At 40.5% G+C, this 19,712-nt stretch overlaps 1 protein-coding gene across 1 annotated transcript in view; it reads right to left on the bottom strand.

Moving 5' to 3' along the window:
* The window catches only part of LOC139424281 (zinc finger protein 721-like), a 291,616-nt gene extending 276,978 nt beyond the window's left edge, over window positions 1–14,638 (bottom strand). Inside the window, exons 1-4 of the mRNA XM_071175972.1 lie at window positions 13,988–14,638; window positions 13,458–13,555; window positions 13,145–13,322; window positions 3,211–5,188 (exon numbers count right to left, since the gene is read on the bottom strand). Of these exons, the coding sequence (XP_071032073.1) occupies window positions 3,663–5,188; window positions 13,145–13,322; window positions 13,458–13,555; window positions 13,988–14,273 (2,088 nt within the window). The 5' untranslated portion in view covers window positions 14,274–14,638 and the 3' untranslated portion in view covers window positions 3,211–3,662. Of the gene's footprint in view, window positions 5,189–13,144; window positions 13,323–13,457; window positions 13,556–13,987 lie in introns of the transcript that reaches the window.
* Between the last annotated feature and the right edge of the window lie 5,074 nt (window positions 14,639–19,712).

Here is a 19,712-nt window from a genome sequence, read left to right as displayed (position 1 = left end):
TTTAGCAGGGGAATTGTAGTTTAGTGAGCTCATGGTCCGGGATGTTAGCTAGTTAGTTAGCATTAGCGACTAGACTAGTGCTAACCTCAGTATCAATCTTTAAAGTTTGCAAATTGAACAAGCACATTAGGTTAAAGTTCACCAGTAGATACGTCAACAGAATTTTGTTTAAAACACTGAGATTAGCTAATGTACATTAACATGGTCTAAAGAATCAATCTTACAGTTTTATGTTGGCTAGCAGGCTACCGAGGTGGTTGAAAGAGTTGGCGCCTTGTTGTTCCAGTCCATTATATGTCACGCAAGAAGCATCACCTGAAAGACGCTCATCGCCATCTGTTGACTGGAGTGGGTAACGCAGTTTGGAAACAATCGTTACAACACTTTTTGTGTTGGAAAGAACATCATAATAATTTAACAATAAGTTGATATATTTTCTATTCCATCTTACAAATAATACTTTCCTGTACACAGAAGTAGAAGCTTAATATGAACATGTATATTGATTGAATTTAATAGACAATTTGTAAAACACATACATAAGGTTGCTCCAGCTGGTGACGCCTCCACATACAATTTAAGAAAATCATGAAGGATAACACAATCATGCTTAACAGATATATATATATATATACACAAGACAATCACAATATAATAAACAACAGACACCAAAAAAGCAGACCACATGCCATACCGGGCATTTCCCTCTCCCCTCCACCTACTTTAGGTGGGACGGCAGGGTAGCCTAGTGGTTAGAGCTTTGGACTAGTAACCGAAAGGTTGCAAGTTCAAATCCCTGAGCTGACATCCCCTTTGTCTTTCTCAACCACATTTTTGAATCATCTGCATATAGGAAAAGGTCACATGTACAGGTAGATTTCAGATCATTTATATACAATAGAAATAAAAGTGGACCCAGTATACTCCCTTGGGGAACCCCGCAGTTCCAGATTTTGGGTTTAGACAGGGTCCCATCCACATTCCACCATCTGTTTTCTTCCTTGCAGGTAAGGGCTGACCCCATTTCACTGCTAAGTTGTTAAAGCCAATCCAAACTTCCCAATGCTGCCCCCAAGCCCTAAGAAGTTAAAGCCCATGGCTCTTAGTTTGATGAACAGAATCTCAAGATCCACTTTATCGAACGCCTTTTGAAGATCTAACATAACCGTACCACAAAATGTTCCTCCGTCTACTTCCTTCCTTATGCCCTCAGTCAGATATAGTAGGCGGGTGTCAGGTGGAATGGGATTTCCTGAAGCCAGATTGGAGCTCATATAATAGGTAATGTAAGGAAATAGAACTGTCAATCTGCTTGAACATAATCTTTTTCCGTGACCTTCAATAAAGCACACGGGATTGAGAGTTAGGCCGATAGTTTCCATGATCTAACGTATTCTCTTTTTTTTATATATATAAAAGGAATGACCCTTGCAGGTTTTAGTTCACTGGGGAAATACCCCTAGTTCAAATAGACAGATTCACCTTCGATAAAGCACACGGGATTGAGAGTTAGGCCGATAGTTTCCATGATCTAACGTATTCTCCTTTTTTTTTATATATATAAAAGGAATGACCCTTGCAGGTTTTAGTTCACTGGGGGAAATACCCCTAGTTCAAAGAGACGGAGTCACAATGTGAGTTACTCATGACAATACCGCAGCATCCTTTAGAAAATCTGGCAGGAATCTTGTCAAGGCCCGTTGCTATGGAACGGTCAAGTTCTTTCAGCCTCTCCAGCACAGTTCACTAAAAAGACACCTTTTCAAATGAAAAAAAAAATCTACTTGAATACCCTGCTGTGAGTAAAACTGCTGGACATGACCCTCCCCCTCCCCCCCCATAGCAACCTGATTGACAAGGTAACTTGCTAACTATTGTGTTAGCTATAGTTGTAAAATGATGGCGTCGACGGAGATGATTAGTTCTTAATTAAACAACTCTGCGGTATTTTGTTTGTTTTTGTACTATTTGATTTGTTTCATTACATACAGCCGGGAAGGCTAATGGATATTTGGCTTGACACCTAAAACCCTCACAAAACCTTTACAGATGCACAATTGAGAGCATCCTGTCGGGCTGTACCCACTGCCCACAACTACAAAGCTCTCCAGAGGGTGGTGCGATCTGCCCAACGCATTATCGGGGGGGGGGCAAACTTCTCGACCTCCAACAGCACCTGATGCCATAGGAAGGCCAAAAATAACATCAACCACCCGAGCCACTGTCTGTTCACCCCGCTATCATCCAGAAGGCGAGGTCAGCACAGGTGCATCAAAGCTGGGACCGAGAGACTGAAAAACAGCTTCTATCTCAAGGCCTTCAGACTGTTAAACAGCTTATATCTCAAGGCCATCAGACTGTTAAACAGCCATCACTAGCACATTAGAGGCTGCTGCCTATTGGCATAGACCAGAAATCACTGGCCACTTTAAGGAATGGAACACTAGTCACTTTAATAGTGTTTACATATCTTGCATTACTCATCTCATATGTACATACTGTATTCTATACTATTCCACTGTAACTTAGTCCGTTCCGCTCTGACGTCGCTCGTCCATATACGTATTCAGTCTTAATTCATTCCTACTTAGATGTGTGTGTATTGGTTATATGTTGCGTAATCTGTTAGATATTACTGCACTGTCTAAGCTAGAAGAACAAGCATATCGCTGCACCCGCAAAAAACATCTGCTAACCACGTATATGTGACCAATACAATTTGATTTTGGTAAAATTACAGACACTACCATCTTACACTACTTCTAACAAATGGTAAAATTACAGACACTACCATCTTACACTACTTCTAGCAAATGGCAAAATTACAGACACTACCATCTTACACTACTTCTAACAAATGGTAAAATTACAGACACTACCATCTTACACTACTTCTAGCAAATGGCAAAATTACAGACACTACCATCTTACACTACTTCTAGCAAATGGCAAAATTACAGACACTACCATCTTACACTACTTCTAACAAATGGTAAAATTACAGACACTACCATCTTACACTACTTCTAACAAATGTGTCAAATATGGCTATTGGATCTTCCCAGACTCTTATCATCGGATGGGCCCCAGCCATCAATCTGCAAGGCTCTTTTGATCTGTGGAACCTTGCAAGTTGATTAGTGACAATAGATTTATAAAGTATTTGCTTGTTCGTTTGATGAAAATGTAATTGAAACTTAAAAGTGAAAATGATTTTGTTTAGAATTTATTTCCTGTTGGGAAGTTTACATTATAGGACCATTCAGGACACTACTATGATACACATCCCTATGATATCCTATGATACTGTGATACACATCCCTGTGATATCCTATGATATCCTATGATATCCTATGATACTGTGATACACATCCCTATGGGCCAGTGCTTAATTATCCCCAAAATCAGTCTGAGATAAGTTTATTTACATAAAAATACATGCAGTAGAGAAAACACTGGAAAGTCAATACCTAACACAAATTTCCCGAGTCTCTGCAGCCTACTCTCCACCACGTATCAGGCTTGCACCTCTCCGATGTCCCACTGTTCAGAGGCATATATTTGTCCTACTGTTCAGCAGCCTAAATCTGTCCTCTTTCCTACTGTTCAGTAGCCTACATCCTGATCTCCTGTGTGTTTTGTCTCATGTGTTCTCATGTTACCTAACTGATCAAAACAATTTCCACACTGGGAGGAGTGGTAAGGCTTCTCCCCTGTGTGTGTATTCTCTCATGTGTTTTCAAGTTCAATAACTGGGTAAAACTCTTTCCACACTGGGAGCAGTGGTACAGCTTTTCTGCTGTGTGTATTCTCTCATGCCGTTTCAGGTCCCCTAACTGGTTAAAACCCCTTCCACACTGGGAGCAGCGGTAAGGCTTCTCTCCTGTGTGTATTCTCTCATGCCGTTTCAGGTCCCCTAACTGGTTAAAACGCTTTCCACACCGGGAGCAGTGGTACGGTTTCTCTCCTGTGTGTATTCTCTCATGTCGTTTCAGGTCCCCTAACTGGTTACAACCCTTTCCACACTGAGAGCAGTGGTAAGGCTTCTCTCTTGTGTGTGATCTCTCATGTTTTTTAAGGTAGCTTTTCTGATTAAAACTCTTTCCACACTGGGAGCAGCGGTAAGGCTTCTCCCCTGTGTGTAATTGCTCATGTGTTTTCAGGTTACATAAGTGGATAAAACGCTTTCCACACTGGGAGCAGTGGTAAGGCTTCTCCCCTGTATGTATTATCTCATGTGTTTTCAGGTTACGTAAGTGGGTAAAACTCTTTCCACACTGGGAGCAGTGGTACAGCTTTTCTCCTGTATGTATTCTCTCATGTCGTTTCAGATCACCTAAGTGGTTACAACCCTTTCCACACTGGGAGCAATAGTACAGATTTTCTCCTGTGTGTATTCTCTCATGTCGTTTCAGGTCACCTAAGTGGTTACAAGCTTTTCCACACTGGGAGCAGTGGTACAGCTTTTCTCCTGTGTGTATTCTCTCATGTCGTTTCAGGTCACCTAACTGGTTACAACCCTTCCCACACTGGGAGCAGTGGTAAGGCTTTTCTCCTGTGTGTACTCTCTCGTGTTTTTTCAGGTAGCTTTTCTGGTTAAAACTCTTTCCACACTGGGAGCAGCAGTATGGCTTATCACCTGTGTGTACTTGCTCATGTGTTTTCAGGTTATTTAAGTGGGCAAAATTCTTTCCACACTGGGAGCAATGGTAAGGCTTCTCCCCTGTGTGTATTCTCTCGTGTGTTTTCAGGTTACGTAAGTGGGTAAAACTCCTTCCACACTGGGAGCAGCAGTACAGCTTTTCTCCTGTGTGTATTCTCTCATGTGTTTTCAGATTACACAAGTAGGTAAAACTCTTTCCACACTGGGAGCAGTGGTAAGGCCTCTCCTCTGTGTGTATTCTCTCGTGTTTTTTCAGGTAGCTTTTCTGGTTAAAACCCTTTCCACACTGGGAGCAGTCGTACGGCTTCTTCCCTGTGTGTATTCTCTCATGTTGGATCAGGTGTCCTTTCTGGTTAAAACTCTTTCCACACTGGGAGCAGTGGTAAGGCTTCTCCCCTGTGTGTATTATCTCGTGTTGTTTCAGGTCCCATAACCGGTTACAACCCTTTCCACAGTGGGAGCACTGGTGTCTTCTTGCTGGTTTGGACGTCCCTGGTTCTGGTTCCTCTGAGTCTGGTCTTTCTCCTGCCAAAGACAGTGTGTTTTTTAAAATAGAGACCTGAATGAAACCTCCACATGATAAAATGGCCTTGCTACGAGAGTAAATCCTAATCAGATCCCTCAATAACCTAAGGCCAGTTTTAACATTCTTGGTGTGACTTTAAAACAAATGTTGTAGAGTTTCCTTGTAATTACTGATAATGTTTACATGACTTATTTTATTCATTCTGTTTTACAAGTCAGAACACAAAACACTAGACAGTTCTATGACACAGACATCGCTGGATTCCTATCAAGCAGGTGGTTGTAATTATATAACCCTCATAGCTGTATGATACAGGATGTGACCTACGCACTTCCTTAAAGCGAAAATAAGTCAATAAAACATTGTGTAGAAGTCCAAAACTAGTTTTTACGTCGAAGACAGAAAGCACATCAGTAACATCTCCCCGTTGTTGAAAGGGTTCGGCACGCTATGTAATGTTTTCTATCTTGACTGTCACTGATGTCATGACATTTTGGCTAAAGGAAAAAAAAATAAGGTGAAATATTTTGGGTAGATGTTCCTAAAAACTGATAGTAACTATATAGAGTAAGTTTATATACAGCCATATTATAAAGTCTGAAAGGGCTTGTACATTCACATGAATTCACTATGACATCATCATATGTTCCTAAAACTGATAGAAACTACACTGAACAAAAATATAAACGCAACATGTAAAGTGTTGGTCCCATGGCTTCATGAGCTGAAATAAAAGATCCCTGAAATGTTCCATACAAAAAGCTTATTTCTCACAAAATTGTACACAAATTTTACATCCCTGTTACTGAACATGTATTCTTTGCCAAGATAATCCATCCACCTGACAGGTGTGGCATATCAAGAAGCTGATTAAACAGCATTATCATTACACAAGAATAAGGTGAAATATTTGGAAAGATGTTCCTAAAACTGATAGAAACTACACTGAACAAAAACGCAACATGTAAAGTGAGGCAATCGAGGCAAAGGGTGGCTAATTTTAAGAATCTCAAATTATGAAATATATTTATTTGTTTAACATGTTTTTGGTTACTACATGATTCCATTTTGTGTTCATTATTATTCTACAATGTAGAAAAGAGTACAAATAAAACACCTGGAATGAGTTGGTGTGCCCAAACTTTTGACTGGTACTGTAAATTCCTCTACCATAAGCTGCCTCCAATGTCGTTTTAGAGAATTTGCCAGTACTTCCAACCGGCATCACGCAGATCACACCCACCCAGGACCTCCACATCAGGCTTCTTCACCTGCGGGAGACTGAGACCAGCCACCTGGACAGCTGATGAAACCAAGTAGAATGTCTCTCTGTCATAAATCCCTTTTGAGGGGAAAAACTTATTCTGATTGGCTGGGCCTGGCTCGTCAGTGGGTGTGGCTACGCCCTCCCAGGCCCCCCCATTGCTACGCCCCTGCCCAGTCACGTGAAGTCTATAGATCAGGGCCTAATTCTGATTGGCTGTGCCTGGCTCCCCAGTGGGTGGGCCTATGCCCAGTTATGTGAAGTCCATAGATCAGGGCCTAATGAATGTATTGGCATTGGCTGACGTATATGATCTGTAAATCGTTGAAATTGTTGCGTTTATATTTTGTTCAGTCATAAATATATACAGCCATGTTCTCCCCACTGTATAGCCATATTATAAAGAATGAAAAGGCTTGTTCATTCACACGTCATGAATTCACTATGACATGATATTTGTATGTGTTTTATTAGACTTTTATTATGTTATAGGTCATATGGATTATTAGTGTTTTATTATGTAATAGATCATATGGGTTGAGTAGTGTTTTATGATGTAATAGATCATATGGGTTGAGTAGTGTTTTATGATGTAATAGATCATATGGGTTGAGTAGTGTTTTATTATGTAATAGATCATATGGGTTAGTGTTTTATGATGTAATAGATCATATGGGTTGAGTAGTGTTTTATGATGTAATAGATCATATGGGTTAGTGTTTTATTATGTAATAGATCATATGGGTTAGTGTTTTATGATGTAATAGATCATATGGGTTAGTGTTTTATTATGTAATAGATCATATGGGTTGAGTAGTGTTTTATGATGTAATAGATCATATGGGTTGAGTTGTGTTTTATGATGTAATAGATCATATGGGTTGAGTAGTGTTTTATTATGTAATAGATCATATGGGTTGAGTAGTGTTTTATTATGTAATAGATCATATGGGTTAGTGTTTTATTATGTAATAGATCATATGGGTTGAGTAGTGTTTTATGATGTTATAGATAATATGTGAAGAATGGCGCTGAAGGAGATGGCCTCAGTTTTACGATCCTGTAACCAATTATGCGATTGCGTATGTTTCTTCGCGTTATTTGTAACTTATTTTGTACATAATGTTTCTGCCATTGTGTCTTGTAACCGAAAACATCTACGAGATCTCAGGACAGCGATTACTCACCCCGTACTGGAGAAATACTTTTTCTTCAATGAGTCGGACGGGAAGGATTTACTTCAGACGCCCGACAAGGCCCCCATTCTCGTCAATCGCAGGAGAAAGAGACGGAGGTCTGGGTGCCTTGTAAGGATCCGTCGCCAAGAGGGCAATCTACCTTTACCATTGGTCCTATTAGCCAATGTACAATCAATCCATAATAAAAGACGAAGTACGATCACGTATATCCTACCAACGGGACATTAAAAACTGTTTCACCGAGTCATGATATCACAACCAGCCATTGTTGGGAGTCCCATAGGGCGACGCAGAATTGGCCCAGCGTCATCCGATGTATGCCGTCATTGTAAATAAGAATTTGATCTTAACTTTTTATGGCTGCAGGGGCAGTATTGAGTAGCTTGGATGAAAAGGTGCCCATTGTAAACGGCCAGCTCCTCAGTCTCAGTTGCTAATATATGCATATTATTATTAGTGTTGGATAGAAAACACTCTGAAGTTTCTAAAACCTTTAGAATTATGTCTGTGAGTATAACAGAACTCATATTGCAGGCAAAAACCTGAGAAATTCCACTTCCTGTTTGGATTTTTTCTGGGGGTGGCAGATTTTCAACCAAGCTCTCATTGAAATTACAGCGAGATATGGACGAGTTTTCACTTCCTACGCCTTCCACTAGATGTCAACAGTCAATAGAACTTTGTCTGATGACTCTAATGTGAAGTGGGGTCGAATGAGACAGGAAATAGTCACCACTGCCACGAGTTGACCATGCTTTCACCATGCGCGTTCACAGGGGAAGGACCTGCGTTCCACCGGTTATCTGAAGTCATTCTAAATCTCCGGTTGGAATGTTATTCAAGATATATGTAAACAACATTCTAAAGATTGATTCAGTACATCGTTTGACATGTTTCTACTGACTGTTACGGAACTTTTGGACATTTCGTCACGTTATAGCGGACGCGCTTTGCGACTTTGAAATTGTTTACCAAACGCGCTAACCAAAGTAGCGAATTGGACATAAATAAGGGACATTTTCAAACAAATCAAGCATTTATTGTGGACCTGGGATTCCTAGGACTGCATTCTGATGAAGTTCATCAAAGGTAAGGAAACATTTATCATGTATTTTCTGGTTTCTGTTGACTCCAACATGGCGGCTAATTTGGCTACTGTTCTGAGCTCCGTCTCAGATTATTGCATGGGTTGCTTTTCCGTTATGTTTAAAAAAAAAATCTGACACAGCGGTTGAATTAAGGAGAGGTATATCTATAATTCCATGTGTATAACTTGTATTATCGTCTCCATTTATGATGAGTATTTCTGTTGAAAAGATGTGGCTCTCTGCAAAATCACTGGATGTTTCTGGAACTAGTGAATGTAACGCGCCAATGTAACCTCAGATTTTTTTATATAAAGATGAACTTTATCGAACAAAACATACATGTATTGTGTCACATGAAGTCCTATGAGTGACATCTGATGAAGATCATCAAAGGTTAGTGATTAATTTTATCTCTATTTCTGCTTTTTGTGACTGCTATATTTCGCTGTGCTTATTGTGGTTTGGTGGAGACCGAACATAATCGTTTGTAGTGCTTTCGCTGAAAAGCCTATTTGAAATCGGACACTTTGGTGGGATTAACAACAAGATTAACTTTAAAATGATATAAAACACATGTATGTTTTATGGAATTGTAATTATGAGATGAAAAAACTCTAGACCACCTTTACATACTAAAGGTCGACCGACTAAAAGACCAATTAATCGACTGATAAATTAGGGCCGATTTCAAGTTCATAACAATCAGTAATCGGCCTTTTTGGATACCGATTATGGCCGATTACATTGCAATCTACGAGGAAACTGCGTGGCAGGCTGAACACCTGTTACGGCAGGCTGACTTCCTGTTACGGCAGGCTGACTTCCTGTTACGGCAGGCTGACTTCCTGTTACGAGGGTGCAGCGTCAAAAGGACCTCGAGGCTGCACGGAGCCACGGTAAGTTGCTAGCTAGCATTAAACGTATCTTAAAGAAACCAATCAATCTTCACATAATCACTAGTTAACGTACACACGGTGAATGATATTACTAGGTTAACTAGCTTGTCCTGCGTTGCATATAATCAATGCAGTGCCTGTTCATTTATCACAGACTTATCACAGACTTGATTACACACAGGTGGATTGTATTTATCATCATTAGTCATTTAGGTCAACATTGGATCATTCAGAGATCCTCACTGAACTTCTGGAGAGAGTTTGCTGCACTGAAAGTAAAGGGGCTGAATAATTTTGCACGCCCAATTTTTCAGTTTTTGATTTGTTGAAAAAGTTTGAAATATCCAATAAATGTCGTTCCACTTCATGATTGTGTCCCACTTGTTGTTGATTCTTCACAAAAAATACAGTTTTATATCTTTATGTTTGAAGCCTGAAATGTGGCAAAAGGTCGCAAAGTTCAAGGGGGCCGAATACTTTCGCAAGGCACTGTATATATAAATATGTCGATTAATCGTATCGGCTTTTTTTGGTCTCCAATAAATCGGAGTTGAAAAATCATAAATCGGTCGACCTCTCGTCCCCACAGTGACTGTACGTACATACCCCAACCAGAAGTCATGGATTACAGGCAACATCCCCACTGAGATAAAGGGTAGAGCTGCCGCTTTCAAGGAGCGGGACTCTAATCCGGGAAGCTTATCAGAAATCCCGCTATGCCCTCCAACGAACCATCAAACAGGCAAAGAGTCAATACAGGACTAAGATCGAATCGTACTACACCGGCTACGAGGTTCGTCGGATATTTGCAGGGTTTGTAAACTATACAAAGAGAAGCACAGCCATGAGCTGCCCAGTGACACGAGCCTACCAGATGAGCTAAATTACTTCTATGCTCGCCTCGAGGCAAGTACCACTGAAGCATGCATGAGAGCATCAGCTGTTCCGGGTCAACATTCCCAAGGCAGCAGGGCCAGATGGATTCCCCGGGCGTGTACTCCAAGCATGCGCTGACCAACTAGCAAGTGTCTTCACTGACATTTTCAACTTGTCCCTGACCGAGTCTGTAATACCAACATGTTTCAAGCAGACGGCAGGGTAGCCTAGTGGTTAGAGCGTTGGACTAGTAACCGGAAGGTTGCAAGTTCAAATCCCCGAGCTGACAAGGTATAAATCTGTCGCTCTGCCCCTGAACAGGCAGTTAACCCAATGGCCGTCATTAAAAATAAGAATTTGTTCTTAACTGACTTGCCTAGTTAAATAAAGGTAAAATAAAAATAAAGACCACCATAGTTCCTGTGTTCATGAACACTAACTAAGGTAACCTACCTAAATTACTACCGACCCGTAGCACTCACGTCTGTAGCCATGAAGTGCTTTGAAAGGCTGGTCATGGCTCACATCAACACCATTATGCCAGAAACCCTAGACCCATTCCAATTTTCAAACCGCCCCAACAGATCCACAGATGATGCCATCTCTATTGCACTCCTCACTAATGTGAGAATGCTGTTCATTGACTACAGCTCAGCATTCAACACCATTGTGCCCTCAAAGCTCATCACTGAGCTAAGGACCCTGGGACTAAACTCTGCAACTGGATCCTGGACTTCCTGACGGGCCACCCCCAGGTGGTAAGAGTAGGTAACAACACATTAGCCACGCTGATCCTCAACACGGGGGCCACTCAGGGGTGTGTACTCCCTGTTCACTCATGACTGCACGGCCAGGCACAACTCCAACACCATCATTAAGTTAGCCGATGACAACAGTCACTGATCACTGACAACGATGAGACAGCCTATAGGGAGGAGGTCAGAGACTTGGTCGTGTAATGCCAGGACAACAAACGTGATCGTGATCAAGACAAAAGTAGATGATTGTGGACTACAGGAAAAGGAGGACCGAGCCCCCACTCTCATCGACGGGCTGCAGTGGAAGAGGTTGAGAGCTTCAAGTTCCTTGAGGTCCACATCACCAACAAACTAATATTGTCCAGACACAAAGAAAGTTGTGAAGGGCACAACAAAGCCTATTCCCCCTCAGGAGACTGAAAAGATTTGGCATGGGTCCATCAGATCCTCAAAAGGTTCAACAACTGCACCATCGAGAGTATGACTGACTGGTTGCATCTGGTATGGCAACTGCTTGACCTCCGACCGCAAGGAACTACAGAGGGTAGTTGAGTACAGCCCAGTACATCACTGGGGCCAAGCAATCTGCTATCTAGGACCGCTTGCCGTGCAGTAAAAGAGAGAACAGTCTTTGAAGTCTTTGACAATTTCTTTGACAATTTTTTAGGGCCTTCCTCTGACACCACCACAAGGTGGTGTCAGAGGAAGGCCCTAAAAAATTGTTAAAGACTTCAGCCACCCGAGTCAAAGACTGTTCTCTCTTTTACTGCACGGCAAGCGGTACCAGAGCGCCAAGTCTAGGTCCAAAAGGCCTTTTCCCCGGTTGTGTAAACAACAGTAATTGAGTGGGCAGCGTTCATATATATTCAGTGGGAAAGTCAACCTGAACATGTGTAACGGAGGTCAGAACGTGCCGTAAACTCCACAGCTTGAAACGTCGCAGACGTTGTATCGCTCCATCGGTTCATTGGCAAGGAGAGCGGTCACATGTGTTGAGAAGCAGAGGATCACTAGTTTGAGCCCAGTATGGGGACAGTGGAGGAAATTAAACTGTAAGCAACACACTGATGTCAAAAATGTTAGTAATTTCCAAATGAAACCATGTTCTTTAAGGTCTATATAGTATATATATATTAAACCATGTTCTGTTAAGGTCTATATAGTATATATATATATATTAAACCATGTTCTTTAAGGTCTATATAGTATATATATTAAACCATGTTCTTTAAGGTCTGTATGTTGATAAAGTAGGAAATTGAGTACATTTTGTCCATTAGAGACGGAGGCCAAGACAAAAAAAAGAAGCTTGTTTTAAAATATATATTTGACGGAGGCCAAGTCTCACAAAAAATGCTTTTCATTTATAAATATTTCAAGGCTTACAGAGTTGGTTTTAAACTATATATTTGTTGTAGATCAGATGTTAATGAAGCAATACAGACCACATTGAAGTGTCTTGAGTTTAGTTTATGTGTTCTAGAGTCTTGTAAAGATAGGGGGGGGGGGGGTTGACTGGGACAGGCAATGTAACATCTATAATGTTTTTATCATCATGATTTAAGGAAACATGTTTGTAAAACAAGCACCTTACTTCGGATCATCTTGAAACTTTCTCTCTAAAGCTAACTTTCATCAAGGTTTTATATGGTCAATTGGTTTCTCTCTAAAGCTAACTTTTATCAAGGTTTTATATGGTCTATTGGTTTCTCTCTTTTCATTGGCAGAATCCTTTTTCAGTGTTATGATATTCATAACATCCATATCCACCAGTCTATCTTCCTGTCAACTAACAGAACTCTCCTGGTTGTCCTGGTAACAGATACCAGTGGGCAGATCTATTGTATTTGTTCAAACTAAACTACAGCACTTACTTTGATGAGTCAAATCTGATCCTTTCATCTCTTCTCCTCCCCTCACAGTTCCACTCAGCCCCATTGTTTTCCTGCAGTCCACCAGCAGCACAGACAACCTCTTCATACCCAGCAGTAAGGTGCTACTGGGAGAGGCATGACATGGGGACTCTGGGAGGGAGGAAGGGCTAGCGTTGTCCTGGTAACCATAAAGAGGGGACACAGACACATGTCATTATGGATGCTGATGTCACGGTTGTCATAAAGTGCTTTACAGAAACCCAGCCCAGACCCCGATAGAGCAAGCTGTATGCTAGACCAGACCAAGCTGTACCATCTGGTGATTTGATCTGGAGAGACTCTTCTCTTCCTCGTCAGCATCAGGATGTTGTTGAGGCTCCCCAGAGGATCCATAATAGTCATGTCTCTCTCCTGTGTGAATGAGAACATCAAACAGATGGTAAACTTATGATCTACTATTCCAATCACAGAGTCTTACAAGAGGCTGAATATGTCTAAAAAGGCCTAAAACTTTCATCATGATTTTGTAAAATACTGTTTGTGTTGCAAATGTTAAAGGGTCGCGCCTTTAAGTAGAAATTATGCACCTATATTGAATTTTAAAAGCCTATTATTTTTAGATGAAGTGTACTTTAACATAGACCACCCAGAGAATTCAATATATCTCATTTAAAAGTCCCAAAAATATATGTACCAATGGCAGATTGCCCCTTAATAAACAATTCCTACAGTACAGAACAACATATTCAAGTGTAGAACTTCAGTAGAATGCCCTTTGAAAACAATACATTAGTTCAAGAACTGCATAGTTTGTGCCCCTGTTTAAGAGAGTACAATACTCACTGGTGTTAATCGGGTATTCAGTCTCCTCCTCTTTCACTCCCAAAACGTTTTCTTCCTCCTGTTTTATTGAGATAGCCTCCTCTTCCTCTTTTGCTCTAAAAGGGTCTTCCTCTTCTTTCTCTACATTCTCTTCTTTCAATGTTATGGCATCTTCCTCCTCTTTGATTCTGAAAGCTTCTACCTCCTCCTCCTCCACGCTGACAACCTCTTTCCCATCTTCCTCTTTCACTGTAATATCATCCTCTTCTTCTTTCAATGTGATAGCCTCCTCTTCCTCCTTTTTCATCCTGAAAGCTTATTCCTCTCCTTTCATCAGAGCTTCTTTCTCCTTCAAGTTTAGTGAGCTCATGCCAGTTCGCAGTTGTAAAAGAGAACTTGTTCTCAACTAGTCTACCTGGTTAAATAAAGGTGAAATAAATAAAAAATAAAAAATGCTCCGGGAGATTAGCCTAGTGCAGAACCAATGTAACACATTTGCTAATTTAACAAGCAAATTGCGTTTAAATGAACGAGTAGATAGGTAAACAGAATGATGTTCTAAACACTAAGATTAATATACACAAGATTGGTCTAAAGATCTTAAACGTTTCAGTTTTATGTTTGCTAGCAAACCACCGCGATGGCTGAATCAGAAAGCCTTTTGTCGCTGTTGAAGAAGCCTACTGTTCCGTCCACTAGATTATACGTCACACAAGAAGCATCACCTGAAAGACTCACATCGCCGCCTGCTGACTGGAGTGGGTAACGCAGACTGGGGGGGGGGGGGGGGGGGGGGGATCCATTACAACGTCTATTCTGGCAAGCAATGTCATAAGAAGTCATTTAAAAACAACCAGATGTTATGTGTTCTATTCCTTCCTACAGCCAATACTTTCCTCCAGGCCTGACCTGCCCATTAGACAGGATTAGGTGACAGATTGAAGAGGGTGGCATATTCCAAGCTCAATTGACCAAGGCTCATCGGTAAGAACACATAATAACACCTCACATAATGCTGCCCAAAAATAATGAAAACTTCTCTCACCCAGTGGCATATGGACTATTTAGGTGAGTGTTGGTGTTGCCACATGAAGTAGTGCCCACTTTGTTTAAGGACAGATATGAGATGGACAGACAGGACTCTACCTTTGTAGAGCACATGCCCCTTTGCCCTTCCAGTCTCTGAAGTGCCCTTTTGGGTGGTGGTATAATCTGTATTCATTTTTTGCCATAGTTATTCTGAACCAACTGCTTGCAAGTTGTTGTTATCTTCACCCCAAAAATTAAAATATCTAAGATTTGTTTTTCTATTTTTCTCAGACTTCAAAAGTGGTCTCCTGATGTGGTTTAATTATTGTTGAGAACATCTAATGTTGTTGTTTGTCTACTAACAGTGTGATTTTGAGAGCGAAAAACCAGAAAAAACAGGGACAAATCAGAAACCTTGAAAAAATAAACATAGATATATTAGATATTGTCAAGTTGTTTTCATGAGTGTTTGAGATTAGGTCCCTGAATGGTCAAAAACCTCTTCAAATAGAAGTAAGTTTATAGCACAAAATATCTTATGACCCTCTCTCACTCTCTCTCATCATGTCACAAGCTGTCAGGCTCCCAGAGGAAGGGCAATAAAAGGCCCCAGCTCACTCAACTGCCCCTCCCTCTCCAACAGCCATCAACCCAGAACATCCTGAAGACAGAACATCTAAAATATATTCTGGGAATCCTTTCTTCCTCATGGAGCTTTTTGAAAGTGAGTTCAATATTCAATGTTTGTTCAGTGCCTTCAGAAAATATTCAGACACCTTTTGTTACATTACAGCTTATTCTAAAATGTATTAAATTACATTTGTTCCTCATCAATCTACACACAATAGCCCAATAATAATTGAATTTACCACAAGTGGACTCCAATCAAGTTGTAGAAACATCTCAAGGATGATCAATGGGAAACAGGATGCGCCTGAGTTCAATTACGAGGATTAGAGCAAAGGGTCTGAAAACTTATGTAAATAAGATTTATGTTTTTTTGTTTTTAATACATTTGCTAAAATTTCTAAAAGCCTTTTATCGCTTCATCATTATGTGGTATTGATTGTAGATTGCTGAGGAAATTGTTTAATTGAATCCATTTTAGAATAAGGCTGTAACGTAACAAAAAGTGGAAAAAGTCAAGGGGTCTGAATACTTTCCAAAGGCATTGGAAGTGATTTAGGAGAGAGCATCATTACTATATTCTGATTAAAATCATTGACAAAATCATTGACACTTACTCACTTAAGAGAACACCTGACCAAAGCCAGGCGTGACCCATACAGAATTAAAACAACATTATTCTTAATGAGAAATATAATCTAATAAACAAATGTTTGCATAACCAAAGACATGAAAACGGGTGGGAACATTGTATTTAGCTAGGATTTCATAAGGCCAGGAATGTCATTGAGAATAACAATAGACAATAGTTATTGTTGCTAGTTCAGGGATGAAGATAGTGCAGGTTGATGAATGTTAAAGATGTGTTCACAGTGTGGATGTTGACAGAGGGGGATTAGAACCCCAAAGTAATAGTGGTACAAAATACCATAAAGGTAATTTAACATTCTGGTTTAGGGGGTAATAACTTTATGGAAACCACTATTCACACTGGGTACAGACATAGAAAACTGGTTAACATTCTGGTTTAGGGGGTATTCACACTAACTTTATGGAAACCACTATTCACACTAGGTACAGACATAGAAAACTGGTTAACATTCTGGTTTAGGGGGTAATAACTTTATGGAAACCACTATTCACACTGGGTACAGACATAGAAAACTGGTTAACATTCTAGTTTAGGGGGTAATAACTTTATGGAAACCACTATTCACACTGGGTACAGACATAGAAAACTGGTTAACATTCTGGTTTCGGGGGTAATAACTTTATGGAAACCACTATTCACACTGGGTACAGACATAGAAAACTGGTTAACATTCTGGTTTAGGGGGTAATAACTTTATGGAAACCACTATTCACACTGTGTACAGACATAGAAAACTGGTTAACATTCTGGTTTAGGGGGTAATAACTTTATGGAAACCACTATTCACACTGGGTACAGACATAGAAAACTGGTTAACATGCTGGTTTAGGGGGTAATAACTTTATGGAAACCACTATTCACACTGTGTACAGACATAGAAAACTGGTTAACATTCTGGTTTAGGGGGTAATAACTTTATGGAAACCACTATTCACACTGTGTACAGACATAGAAAACTGGTTAACATTCTGGTTTCGGGGGTAATAACTTTATGGAAACCACTATTCACACTGTGTACAGACATAGAAAACTGGTTAACATTCTGGTTTAGGGGGGTAATAACTTTATGGAAACCACTATTCACACTGTGTACAGACATAGAAAACTGGTTAACATTCTGGTTTAGGGGGTAATAACTTTATGGAAACCACTATTCACACTGGGTACAGACATAGAAAACTGGTTAACATGCTGGTTTAGGGGGTAATAACTTTATGGAAACCACTATTCACACTGGGTACAGACATAGAAAACTGGTTAACATTCTGGTTTAGGGGGTAATAACTTTATGGAAACCACTATTTACACTGGGTACAGACATAGAAAACTGGTTAACATTCTGGTTTAGGGGGTAATAACTTTATGGAAACCACTATTCACACTGGGTACAGACATAGAAAACTGGTTAACATTCTGGTTTAGGGGGTAATAACTTTATGGAAACCACTATTCACACTGGGTACAGACATAGAAAACTGGTTAACATTCTGGTTTAGGGGGTAATAACTTTATGGAAACCACTATTCACACTGGGTACAGACATAGAAAACTGGTTAACATTCTGGTTTAGGGGGTAATAACTTTATGGAAACCACTATTCACACTGGGTACAGACATAGAAAACTGGTTAACATTCTGGTTTAGGGGGTAATAACTTTATGGAAACCACTATTCACACTGGGTACAGACATAGAAAACTGGTTAACATTCTGGTTTAGGGGGTAATAACTTTATGGAAACCACTATTCACACTGGGTACAGACATAGAAAACTGGTTAACATTCTGGTTTAGGGGGTAATAACTTTATGGAAACCACTATTCACACTGGGTACAGACATAGAAAACTGGTTAACATTCTGGTTTAGGGGGTAATAACTTTATGGAAACCACTATTCACACTGGGTACAGACATAGAAAACTGGTTAACATTCTGGTTTAGGGGGTAATAACTTTATGGAAACCACTATTCACACTGGGTACAGACATAGAAAACCATCACATCAAGGAGGTGTAACAGTGATTATTGGCTATTCAATATACAACAGTAGTCTTCTGTAACAAGCAATACCTGGTAAATATGTTTACTGTAGTTCAGATAGAGCCTGATCAGCATACTGTTGTTCAGATAGAGCCCGATCAGCATACTGTAGTTCAGATAGAGCCCGATCAGCATACTGTAGTTCAGATAGAGCCCGATCAGCATACTGTAGTTCAGATAGAGCCTGATCAGCATACTGTAGTTCAGATAGAGCCTGATCAGCATACTGTTGTTCAGATAGAGCCTGATCAGCATACTGTAGTTCAGATAGAGCCCGATCAGCAGACTGTAGTTCAGATAGAGCCCAATCAGCATACTGTAGTTCAGATAGAGCCCGATCAGCATACTGTAGTTCAGATAGAGCCCGATCAGCATACTGCAGTTCAGATAGAGCCCGATCAGCATACTGTAGTTCAGATAGAGCCCGATCAGCATACTGTAGTTCAGATAGAGCCTGATCAGCAGACTGTAGTTCAGATAGAGCCTGATCAGCATACTGTAGTTCAGATAGAGCCTGATCAGCATACTGTAGTTCAGATAGAGCCTGATCAGCAGACTGTAGTTCAGATAGAGCCTGATCAGCATACTCTAGTTCAGATAGAGCCTGATCAGCAGGGTGGGCAATATAGTAAACAACTGTATCGTCTGCAGACAGATGCAGGTAACAGTTTATTTTGGCAAAACAACATTGTTAATGTAAACAATATAGTTGTTTATTAGACATTCTAACATATAACACAATGCCGAGGTACTAAAGATTTTATATGCAACATTTGACACACAAAAGTACTCGTTACAATTTTGAATGCTAAGCAGGACAAGGAAAATATTCAAATTCACACACTTATTAAGAGAATATACGTGGTCATTCCTACTGCCTCTGATCTGAGCTCTACTAAACAGAGAACATCCCTGGTCATTCCTACTGCCTCTGATCTGAGCTCTACTAAACAGAGAACATCCCTGGTCATTCCTACTACCTCTGATCTGGTGGGCTCTACTAAACAGAGAACATCCCTGGTCATTCCTACTGCCTCTGATCTGGTGGGCTCTACTAAACAGAGAACATCCCTGGTCATTCCTACTGCCTCTGATCTGAGCTCTACTAAACAGAGAACATCCCTGGTCATTCCTACTACCTCTGATCTGGTGGGCTCTACTAAACAGAGAACATCCCTGGTCATTCCTACTGCCTCTGATCTGGTGGGCTCTACTAAACAGAGAACATCCCTGGTCATTCCTACTGCCTCTGATCTGGTGGGCTCTACTAAACAGAGAACATCCCTGGTCATTCCTACTGCCTCTGATCTGGTGGGCTCTACTAAACAGAGAACATCCCTGGTCATTCCTACTACCTCTGATCTGGTGGGCTCTACTAAACAGAGAACATCCCTGGTCA

Source organism: Oncorhynchus clarkii, chromosome 13 (genome assembly GCF_045791955.1).
Source record: "Oncorhynchus clarkii lewisi isolate Uvic-CL-2024 chromosome 13, UVic_Ocla_1.0, whole genome shotgun sequence".
Classification (NCBI taxonomy): domain Eukaryota; kingdom Metazoa; phylum Chordata; class Actinopteri; order Salmoniformes; family Salmonidae; genus Oncorhynchus; species Oncorhynchus clarkii.
Note: the sequence above shows the minus strand (reverse complement) of the source record. Positions and strands in the feature narration are given on the sequence as shown.